The sequence below is a fragment of the Vicugna pacos genome, chromosome X, assembly GCF_048564905.1.
Source record: "Vicugna pacos chromosome X, VicPac4, whole genome shotgun sequence".
NCBI lineage: Eukaryota > Metazoa > Chordata > Mammalia > Artiodactyla > Camelidae > Vicugna > Vicugna pacos.
In genome coordinates, this window is record NC_133023.1 from 1233049 (window position 1) to 1245501 (window position 12453).

General features: G+C 46.9%; 1 protein-coding gene across 1 annotated transcript in view; it reads right to left on the minus strand.

Annotated features, from left to right (window-relative positions):
- DHRSX (dehydrogenase/reductase X-linked) overlaps window positions 1-12453 on the minus strand; it is a 123540-nt gene that overhangs the window by 89882 nt on the left and 21205 nt on the right. The window contains exons 2-3 of the mRNA XM_072955906.1: window positions 9846-9953; window positions 4379-4447 (exon numbers count right to left, since the gene is read on the minus strand). Coding sequence (XP_072812007.1) covers window positions 4379-4447; window positions 9846-9953 — 177 coding nt within the window. The remainder of the gene's footprint in view (window positions 1-4378; window positions 4448-9845; window positions 9954-12453) is intronic.

Sequence of the window (12453 nt, forward strand, 5' to 3'; positions counted from 1 at the left end):
GAGACATTCTACAAAACACCTGCCCAGTGCTCTGTAAAACTCTCAAGGTCATCAAAACACAAGAGGAGTCTGAGAAATGAGGACAGCCCAGAGGTGTCTAAAGGGAGGAGGCCACTAAGTATGGATGTAGCATCCTGGATGGGGTTCTAGGGGACAGACGGGAACAGAAGAGAGACATCAGGTGAAAATGAAGGAACTAAAAATGTAAGGTCTTAGGCATAAGAGATTCATCAAATTCTGTCACTGTGACATATGGACTTCAGTAAGATACTAACAACAGAGAAACTGGGTGCAGGGTACGTGGGAACCCTCTGTCGCCTTCACAACTCTTCTGTAACCTGGAACTGCTCTAAAATTAAACGCCTGTTTGTTTGTTTTCAAAAATGACATTAAATCATTCACTGTCACCTCACACCTGTCAGAACAGCCATCATCAAAAAGACCAGGAATAACAGATGTTGGCAGCAAAGATGTGGAGAAGAGGGAAGCCTTGAACACTGTTGGTGGGAATGTAAATTGGTGCAACCACTGTGGAGAACAGTATAGAGGTTTCTCAAAATGGGTACCTAAAAAGAGATCTACCATATGACACAGCAATCCCATTCCTGGGCATGTATCTGGAGGGAACCTTAACTCAAAAAGACACATGCACCCCATGTTCACAGTAGCACTATTTACAAGAGCCAATATATGGAAACAACCTAAGTGTCCATCGACAGAGGACTGGATAAAGAAGATGTGGTGTATTTACACAATGGAATACTACTCAGCCATAAAAAAGAACAGAATTTTGCCATTTGCAACAACACAGATTTGGAGGGCATTATACTAAGTGAAATAAGCCAGAGAAAGACAAATACTGTATGTTATCACTTAAATGTGGAATCTAAAAAATATAACAAACTAGGGAATACAACAAAACAGAAGCAGACTCACAGACACAGAGAACAAGCTAGTGGTGACCAGTGGGGACAGGGGGTTAAGTAGAGGTGGGGGGAAAGGGTTACAATGGGACTATATGAAATCATGTGTCTGAAACATCTGAAAATTGTAAAAGCATGATAGGATTTAAAGAATCTTCCATTCAATTAAAAAAATATATGTATGACAAAAATGACCAAAAAATAGAACTTAAAGAAAATTTGAGAAAGGAAAAAAAAAATCCACAATTATCACTCAATGCCAAGTAGCTCTGCAGCCCACCCCACCCCCTCATCTGTGCACTGCGTCCTGTTTATTTCGTTCCTGGTGGAAAGCCTTATGTTCTGCATTTCTGGAGCTTTCTGCCTTTGAAATCAGTCACCTGAGATGGTGTTTCAGTGGGGCTGGGAGGGCACCTGCCTCCCCGTGTATAACCAGTTGAGCAACTGGAATGGAACGTTTGGGACTGTGGGCACATTCGGGGTGACACGGGTCATTAGCCAACCTCGGGGTTTCCCAGGGGAGACTACCTTATCACCATGCCCCCGGGCTCCCAAAACTTTTACTGCTCGAGTCATTACATGGTGAAGAAAGCTCTCTTGCAGGAAATTGTCTTCATAATTAACCACCCCTGGCCCTGCAAAACCAAACCCCAAAACACTAATAAAAACTGCACCACCACAAAAACCAAACAGCAAAATGGCCTCACAACGCTCCAATGAACCCACGTGGAAATAGGTGACAACTTAAATTCCTCTTGTAAGGACTGGAGGGAGGGGAATGCTGCTTTGCAGATTTCAGCAGTGACTCACACAAGCCAGGGCGAGATGCCCTCACCCCAAGTCCCGAGTGTGATCTGACTGCAAATGCAGTGTCTGTCCTCTTTCTAGTAAGAAGGAGACAGGCCTGCCTTGCTCTGTGTTCCACAGTTTTCTCCATCAAGGGTGTCTTCAAGACCAATTTTACATCTTTCCTATTCAGCCATCCTGCCGGCAGGAGCTTACTCAATCCTTAAGTTTTAAAATTTATTTTTATTGAAGTAGAATTGATTTACAATGTTATGCTAGTTTCAGGTGTACAGCATAGTGACTCAGTCATACACATATTTTTTTCAGATTGTTTTCCGTTATAGGTTATTACAAGATATTGACTATTGTTTCCAGTAGGACCTTGTTTACCTATTTTACATATAATCATGTGTATCTGTTAATCCCAACCTCTTTTAATTTATCCCTCCTTCCCCATCCCCTTCCCCTCTGGTAAATTTGGATCACTGTAAATTTGTTTCCTATGTGAATCTGTTTTGTAAATAAGTTCATTTGTATCATGTTTTAGATTCCACATAGAAGTGATATCATATGGTATTTGTCTTTCTCTGTCTGACTTACTTCACTTAGTAGGATCATCTCTAGGTCCATCCATGCTGCTGCAAACGGAAGTACTTCATTCTTTTTTATGGCTGTGTAGTATTCCATTGTATAAATATACCACTTCTTCTTTACCCACTCATCTGCAGATGGACTTTAGGCTGCTTCCATGTTTGGCTATTGTAAATAGTGCTGCTGTGAAGATTGGGGTGCAGGTGTCTTTTCGAATTGTGTTCTTGACAATACTCTGCTCATGTTGTTAGCATGTCTGCTTATTTGCTCAAAACAAAACAGAGAATCAGGGAGGAGCTAGAAGGATTAGGTAGGGCTCCCCTGGCCTCATACCAATGGGAAACTGCATGGACAAGGCCCTCAAGAGGCTGAAGCAGCTTTGGGCTGGGGGGCAGAGAACCAACTCTGCAGAGCGTGGGATGTCCACTCTGGAAGCACCCTGATCTGGCTAGGCGGGGTCCGGCGAGTTTGCAGGGAGACCTGCCAAGAGGAAGCGCAAGACCTGACCGACAGCCACCGAGGCACAGGGAGGCGCGGCTCCCGCCAGCCATGCCCTTGGGCGGTAGGTCCTGGCACTGAGAGTGACGGCCCACCACCAGGACTGGCGGGACCGCACTCTGGGGCCTCGAGCCTGGATGCAAATTCAGCAAGGTCAAGGTTGAGGACCACCGCCAAACCACCTCCATCTGGCCAGGTCTCAGCACCTCCCACCTGTCTCGTCGTGACCACCCCCCCAGCCATGGACCTCCCCCTGGGGTCTCCACAGACAGCTTCTGATGTTAAATACAGCATTGCTTTCATGTTTGGCTCAATGCACAAAGAACTAGTTTAAAAGGATGCTCGCGCACGCACACATGTGTGTGTGTGTGTGTGTGTCTGTAGAATCAAGGGCTCACCTCCTCACTGGACCCACCCCCCACACCCCTCGCAGGAGTGACCACTCATCACGCTGGTGCAGACCTGCTCCCCTCCCTGCTCAGACCCTCCCTCCAGTCATTCTGGACACGGGGTCCACCGTCTGCAGGTTCCCCATCTCAGCTGCAGACACTGGGGCTCACCCGGCTCCTGTCCAGACAACCTCCCTGGCCCCACGTCCACCTCCAGGCCAGGTGAAGCCTGAGCCCCACTGACCACCATCCACTCCCTTGCGAGAGCCCCACTCTAAGAAGCAGAAGGACCAAAACCAGGCCGGCCACCCCGCCGGGGACGCACAGCCCCACCACCGACTCGGAGAGGGGCCGCCCTTTCCCTGAACTCAGACGCCCGGGGCTGCCCGGACAAAGCAGCTCAGTTCATGCATTTACTTCGTGTCTCATGATAGAGAACTGGGAGCAGATGGAGCAGTGGGGGGTGTCACCAGCTCTGATGCACAGGACATGCCTGCTCTCCGAAGGGACACTGCCGTCCTGGGTGATCAGAGGTCAACGCCTGGCCCTCTCCAGCGCAGGGTTGCTGCCAAATCTTTCTCCCTTTCATCCATATAGGTTAGGCTGAACACACCCTCTTAGCTCCAGTGACCAAGCTAGTGATGGGCATCTCTTTTATTGAACATTAAGGCAGCAGTCGCGGGCTCGGACAGCACTCAAGGAGACTGGAATCGGGAGACATGCCACGGACATGTGGGCAAGCCCCAGGCTGAACAGGTAGACAGAGCTCCCGGGGACGCACGACGGAGCAGCACTGAACCTGTCGGACCCAGCACCGCTCTGTTTGGTCTATCGTCCCATCGAGAACCCACAAGAACTGGAAGCACCTGCCAGCAGGTGCATCGACGGTGCCCGAGGGAAGGCGGGCCTCTGAGGACCCGGGAGACAGAAAAAAAAGGCAAACGGGTCCGTTTCACAAGGAACGCCTTCCCCAGGAGATGCCCCCACTGCAGCATGCTTGCGGCCATTTCCCACTCTCTGAGGAGGACCAGAAACCCCCCTCTCCAAAAGAAAAGCACGTGAAAGGAGAGACATCTCCGCGCACGGCTGCGCCCGTCGCCCAGCCCCGGCTCCCACGTTGGGTCGCAGCCCCGCCGTGAACACGGCTCAGCCCCAGCGGAACAGCCATCTGTCTGTCAAGCAGCCACATACCTTTCTCATTCAGGGTTTCTTCTTTTATCTTCCTCACGACTTCCAGGGCTTTGCCGTCATTATTTCCCGCTACGAGGAAAAGAAAAGGCATTTCTCAGAGGAAGGAAAGGACCCCTCGTGAAACAATGTTTTCTTGAGGTGCCAAGTGCCTCCTTGCAGGCTGGTGGTGAATGTGACCCTCAGCGCCGGGGGTGGGTTCAGTGTATCCACTGAAGACCGATTTCCGTTAGCCTGAACGGGCCACAAGGACGCATTGCTCTGACATTTCATTTTTTAACGATTCCAGGCACACAAGGCACCTGGTGGCACCATGACCATGGGGACTCCCAGAAGAGCCTGAGCATAAAAATGTCGGCAGAAATGTCAGCCTAGACACAGAACTCCCTAAGCAACACGTTTTGTTGTGTTTTTTGTTTTTGTTTTTGTTTTTAACTGAAGTATAGTCAGTGACAGGGTGACAATTTCTGGTGCAGTGCACAAGGTTTCAGTCACGCATGTACATACATATATTCGTTTTCAGATTCTTTTCCATTACAGATGACAAGAAGATACTGAACACAGTTCCCTGTGCTCTACGTATAAACGATGTCTATCTAATTTATATATAGTAGTTAGCATCTGCAAATCTCGAACTCCCAGTTTACCTCCCACCCACCTCCTTTCCCCTTTGGTAACAATCAGTTTGTTTTCTATGCCTGTGAGTCTGTTTCTGTTTTGCAAATAAGTTCGTGTCATTTTTCAGATTCCACACATAAGTGATCTCATATGGTATTTTTCTTTCTCTTTCTGGCTAAGCAAATTTTTAATACCTTTTCTAAATTTTTGTTTTGAGCATGGAGTATTTAGATTTATTTATTTTTAATGGAGGTACTGGGGATTGAACCCGGGACCTCGTGCATGCTAAGCACGTGCTCTACCATTGAGCTACACCCTCCCCAACCTTCTTTTTTTCTAATACAAAATCTTCAACTTTTTTTTCCTATTTTTAATGCTTTGGGGGGCTAGTAATTAGGTTTATTTCTTTACTCGTTTGTATTTTATTTTACTTTTTTAACAGAGGTACTGGGGATTTGAACCCAGAACCTCATGCACACTAAGCACACGCTCTACCACTGAGCTCTACCTTCCTCCCCCGGAACTTCCGAAGCAACTTTTGGTCCCACTGCGCTCCTGGGCGACTCAAGCTATAAAAACCATCTCGGGACATTTCCACCATCAGCTCAAGAAGCCCGTAAAAACAGGCAGGTGCGATTCCAGGAACGTTCGTTTTGAAGTATGGCCATGGGTGTCTGGTGTACGAGGAAGGCGCTACGGTTTAAAAAGACAAGGGCATTGGGGGGCAGTAAAGTTAATGAGGTTTCTTTCACGGCTGAGCAGGTGGCAATGAGGGTACAGTGTCAAGAATGGGGGTGTTGCGTTTCCAAACATCCCTGAGCAGACAGCCCTCGGTTTCAGGGGCGCACAGCGGGGCTGGTGCGCCCGGCGGGGCTGGTGTGCCTGGAGGGGAAAAGCTCAGTAGACCGTTTCCCAGGCACCAACTTTGTGCAGAGCTCGGCCTGGGGCAGCGTATCAGCCCCTCTGCAGGGTGAGCCAAGCCTGAAACTCCCTGAGGGGTGAGTCGTGGGAGAGCTTGGACAGAGGGCGATTGGAGCTGGCAGCTGGAGAACACAGGCGTGGGTGTGAAGTTTCGGGGCCCCCCACCCCCCGAGAACCAACAGGTGGAAGGAAGACACCAGCTGAGCGGCCTGGGAGGAGCACGTCCAGCCCACCTCGCCCTCCCTGCGGCGTCCAGCCCCGCTGCTGGTGAGATGGAAGTCCTCTCGGGTCAGACCGTCTTAAGGTCTCCAGGAAAATACACCACCAAGCGCAGCTTTCCAGGGGCATTTCTGTTCACAGACACTGTGTTTCCTCTGCACACGCTAACGAGGGTCTTCCCTGCCATTTCACTCCGTATTACAGACGCCGTGTCACTGACAACTGTCCCGGAGAAATCTATACCATGGCCCTTTCCAAAACCAAAAAAAAAAGAGAAGTGTTTACAGCCAAGAGTTGCAAATAAACACATAACAGAGGAGCAGGGGTGAACCCAGTGAAATCGGAAATGCCTTCAGCTCCATCTGGACACGGAATCGTGGCCAAGGACATCTTCCCGATGGAACCAAAAGGAACACATACGCTGTCGCTGCCTGGGAGGAGTTCAAAGTCACAGGCATCAAGACGACCGTCCTCCAAAAGCAATTCGCACCTCCGGCTCCCTGCAGGGAATTAACGTGATGCGGTTGCTAGGTTGTGGCTTGCGGAGTCTTCCAGTACTGATGAGGGGTGGGGGCGGGAAGGCGTGTCTTCCATCTCTAAATATTCTAGGTGGTAAAGACCCCCCCAAAAAAATCAAGGGTAAGCTGGGGCCACGGACACGTCTGAGCTAGTTTTTGAAATCTCTGTGATTTTTAAACATTCAGTTGCCATCTGCCACCGGGCTGCCCTCCAGTACTAAACTGTCTTGGCATCAAGGGCTGGGAGGGCAGAAACTCAGAGGAAGTAACAGAGAAGCCCCAATTCCCCGAAAAAGATAAGAGAGGCCAGAGAAAGCTGGCGGGGGTGGGAGGGGTGGAACTGAGTGGCAAACTGGCCACGGTGCACGGTGCCCCTGGATGGGCAGGACACCCTGAGAACTCAGGCAGGCAAGGCTGGCACTGTGTGGGAGCGATGGCCGGGCACTTTGAGGAGGGCACGAAGGTCATCTTCAGCAGATGCCTCCTCTGAGCTGGGTCTGGAACGCTTGGCCGTGTACAGTGGCTTAGGATCCGTCTCCACTCACGGAGTAACGACTGCTCAGGAGGTCACACTCCACCAGATAGAAGGGGGCGCAGACACGGCAGGGTGACAACTCATACATGCCATGCGTCCCACCGACAGGCCACCCAACTCTCAGGGGAACCGTGTCACTTGGGAAGGACAACCTCTCATCTCTAGAACCCCTCCCTGAGGATGGCACCCTGCCCATGAGATTTTAAACATCCGCAGAAAGCCGCAGAACTCCCACTTGTTTTAAAAAAAAAAGGAAAAAAGATGCTAAATTAAAAAATAATAAAATAAAGTGTCTAAAATTCCCCAAAAAATACAATAAAATAGGTAAGTGACAAGTTCATACTGTAGAGCACAGGTAACTATATTCAATATCTTGTAGTAACTTACGGTGAAAAAGAACATGAAAACGCACACAGGTATGTTTCTGTATGACTGCAATATTGTGCTGTACACCAGAAACCGACCCACTGGAAACTGGCTAGACTTCAATAAAATTGTATTTAAAAAAAAAAAAAAAGATTTTGAACCCAAAGCAGGGTCAGCAGACTACAGACCTAGGGCCCCATCTGGCTGGTCACTTGATGCAAAAAGAAAAAAACTTTGTTGGAAGATGGTCCACCAACCCCGTTCCTTTTTAAAGAGCACTGGTCGTGGCTGCTTTTCTGCTTGTAAGGGCAGAGCTGATCATGGTGAGAGACCTCTGATGGAATTTACCACCTAACCCACACCAGAAAAAGTCTGATCTAAAATCTCAGATGACCCTTCATGAAGAATTACGAAGAAGAGCGAAGGGTAGAGCTCACTGGCGGAGCGCATGCTTAGCATGCATGAGGTCCTGGGTTCAATCCCTGGTGCCTTCTCTAAAAATTAATAATTACCACCTCACCCCCCAAAAAAAGAATTATGAACAAAGAAGGACTGTCCACCAAAAGAAACAGTAAGAACTAAGATGCTGTGAATGGACGGGACACTGAATAGCTAATGCATTCATGGCCATTCTATTATGTTTGACTTGGACCCAGACAATCATTTCAAATCCTTAGCAAGTAACTGATTATTCTGTAAGTACTCATCGCTTCGGGACTGAGGAAATGTGAACCTGGCTATACCCACCTCTTACTCTGTATTTAAGATAAAAAGGCATTGTGTCCAATCATAACATTTCATGACGTGACCTTCTATCAAACCGTTATGGAAGAGAGAAAAATTGTCCCACCCAGGATATATTCAATTATCCCCTCAAAGACTCAGGGAGGAGATGAGAGTCCCCATGTGACTGGACTGATGGGACGGTCAACGCTGTGCCCCACAGTGGAGGGTGGAACAGAGGCATCGGAAGCTCAGTGGGAAAGAAGGCACAGGTGGGTGAGAGGTGTTGCTGACTCTTGGTTTAACTCAACAAAGGAAGGATCCTTGGTGCTCGGGTGGGTACTGTTCCTGATGGTCAAGAAGATCACCTAAATGGGGTGAGGACAGTCAGGGCTCCAGTCCTTGAATGCACGGGTGCCACACACTTAGTGATGTATGTTCACTGCATGTGTGTGCAGTACACACTCTTCACCCAACCACACCTCCTGGTGACTTTCCCAACTAGACTTCCTCTTAAACAACCACACTAAGGCAAAAAGCACAGAAATGGGACGTTTTTTCTTTTTTTCTTTGTATTCCAACATTGCCCAGTTTCACAAAGAATTAAGAAGCTGAAGATGACAGCCCTGGAGGAGTCATGGGGACAGAGTAACCAGCTCCCCATCTTTGTTCAGACGGGAGGGTCCCTCTGGGTCCAGCTCCACCAGCGTCTTTCCACCACTAGCCCAGATCCAGTTGGTCATCAGAGGGGACCTATGACTTCCCATTCAAGAGGTGACCTGACTTTGACCAAGTCACCCAAACACTGGCAGAAACCCAAGACAACACTGGCAGAATCCAAGCTTGTCACGTCTCTAACGATACCACAGAGGCTGACCCACCACGGGAAGTCAAAGTCAGGGGGTTGGGATCCATCACCATCTCATTTGTTCTCCCAGCAAACTCTTGGGTTCTGTTCCGACCCTCTGCTCCCACACCCTAACTCCTGGCTGTTCTCAGGCCCCAGAGCGACATAAACAGATTGCACAGGTGCCCAAGTTGATCAGGAGCTCCAGAAATACACCCTCAGATGCACCCCTGTCTCCCACAAGACCTCCTAATCTGCAATCAACCCACTGTCACCCAAGGGGACGTACGGACACTCATAAAGTTGGTCGTTTCAGGTTCAAAAGCTTTTAACATGTCTGCATCTATTCAGAGAAAGGGACTCAGACACATTCCTGAAGGAAAGAACCCTTCACTCTTAGATTCCAGCCACCAGGATTGTAAGAAAGACGACCTCTGTCATTTAAGCTCCCAGGTTTGTCGTGCAATTTGGTATGGCAGCTCTAGCAAAGGAATTCACATTTACTGTTGTTTTAGGATGACTATTTAAGCAGAGTCTCCACTCAGGTCCAAAGAAAGGGCTGTCTCCATCCCCTGTTTCTTTGGTTTCTGAGTCTGACCCTTCACGTCTCCCGCATCCGACCGTTTGGTCGGTAAGGACGTCAATGCTTACAGACACAAATCAGCGAACAATGGTGTATGTCCCACGCGCTTTGAAGCACAAAGGCCCGTAGAAGGCAATCACCTATGATGACGTGCATGCCGAGCTTGGCCAGACACTTGGCGGTCGCGTAGCCGATGCCGTCTGTCCCGCCGGTCACGACAGCAACACGCTCGGGTTGTGCAGGGAAGACTGCAGAAGAAGGAAAAAAGAAAACAGAGTAAGGCTGAGAAGCAGAGCGCTCGTGGGCAGTAATGAAGCCACGAGGGAGGGCGTGACGCCCACGGGAGCTGTGGCTCGGTGTCTGTGGCTTCGCTCCTCTCGGATTCCTGCGGGCTCCCGGTGCGGGAATGTAAGACAGGGGTGTGCCCTGAGTAACCACAGCCCAGTCAAGACACCTGATGGGCACCTGCTCATCCCCCGCGGACAACCCCCTTCCCCCGAGAATGCTTCCCAGCACCGCGCGCATCCCAAAGAGCACGTCTTTGGTGGGGAGCCCCAGTGAGGCCTTTGGGCTCCCTGCAAAGTTCCCAGGCACCCAGCCCGGATTCTCCTCCAGGGATTCCAGCTGCATTTGGGGTTAGTTCCTGGGAAGACGGGCAGGATTAATAAAAATGCTATTCTCGTAGGCTCTGGAGGTGTGCAGAGAGGCGTCCCAGCATGGCGCTGCAGGAAGGAGCCGTACACAGGGTCCAAGGCCACCTCCCCTGTGCAGACGGGAGGTCTGAGGACCCCGGGTCTGAGACATGACGGGGGCGTGGGTCTCCCAACGGGGTGACCGGGGGCTTCCCCACATCTTGTCACCTTGGCATCCATCTGTACCTCCAGCCCCCAAACACGCAGGGGAACAGGTTCTGAGGGCGTCCTGAGCACGGGCAGTGCCGACTGCATACCCTGAGCTGGGATCCTGGGCTGCAGGGACGTCTTACAGCTCCGAGGGCGACCACCTTGGAAACTGTCTCAGGAGTCCCAACCCCCCGTCTCACAGCCAGCTTAGACAGGCACCGAGAGTTAAGACGGAAGGGACTAGAATAGAGGTTCCCCAGGCTTCCCGATTTATGGCACACAGACTGCCCAGATGTGTTTTCACACCTCGGCTAAGGACAAACAAACCAAATTTAAATATATGCATATAATATCTGTTTATATAAATGTAACTGAAACATATGTTTATACTTAAATACTTATACACATTAACTTTTTTGTTATATAAAAATTATATATTTCAAATGTTAAATATTTTACATTTTAGCATATTAAAATAAATTCAATATATAAATACATTTAACATATAAATTAAGTTGATTAGATAAGAGTAAATAGGATATGTAATTTAATAAGATACAGTACAAAAATAAATTTTTATCTTAACACAAATATTCATAAATATAAATATTTACAAACATTTAAATTTTATAATTGTATGTATACATTGTATGAATACATATAACATTCATAAATATTTATATTTATTTTAGGTTTATTGTATATATATGAAATTTTTATGTATTATATTAGTATTTGTAACATTTTAAAGCTTATTTATTTTAGATGTGCAATATCCACACCCATTAAGTACTTTATACTTTTATTTATGCAGAAGTTAATTTATAAATTTAAAATGTTAAATATTTTGCATGTTCATGTCAGTGTATTAAAATATATTTAGTATATAAATACATTAAACATATAAAATAAGTAAATAAGATAATAGCAAATAAGATGTATTACTTAATAAAATATAGTCTAAAAATACTTTTAACAAAAATATTGATAAATATATGTATCTATATTAAAATTTTACATTTATAATATCTACATACAATATACGTATTTATAACATACATTTACTTTACCTGCAATATTTATATTATTTATATTTGTTTATATATCATGTGAATATATTTATAAATGTATTCAATTTATATGTATATATTAAATATATTTAATTTATGTAAAAATTATATTCATATATTTTAAAGATTAACTATTTTACATATTTGCTTTACATGTAAATAATACATTTAATACACAAAGTGTATTTAATATATAAGATGAGTACACAGATAACAAACAGGATGTGTTATTTAATAAGGTGGATAACATAAAAATAAAACTTTATTTTAACAGAAATATATAAAATATGCATTATGTGAAACAAACATTAAATATAGAATATGTGTAAGTAAACGCTCGAGGTAAAAATTCAAAACTTGCTACCAGAGATAAAGAATTCTCTCAAAGGCTCGTTAGCACACGCAACGCAATTAAGGCCGAAACCAGTCAAGTTGACTGTAGCTTGACAGAAATTATTCAAGCTAAACCACAAAAAGAACATTTTTCAGGCGGGGGTGGGCAGAGCTCAATGGTACAGCACAACCCTAGCGTGCACAAGGTCCTGGGTTCAAGCCCCAATACCTCTGTTCAAATAAATAAATAAAACCTAATTACTCCCGTTCACCCCCAATAAAAATACAAAAGAACATTTTTTTAAACAGGGAAAGAAGACGCAGTGTTTCCGAGCACTGGACACCGTCCAACGTGGACCACACGCTCCTGGACCCCCAGAGGGAGGCGGCGGCTGTGAGTTACGAGACGGGGAGGCTGGAAATTCTCCAGCAGGAGACAGCACCCGAGCATTGCGGGCTCGATCTCAGTTCCCTTTTCTGTGGCTTTGTGTGTTTTCTGGCAG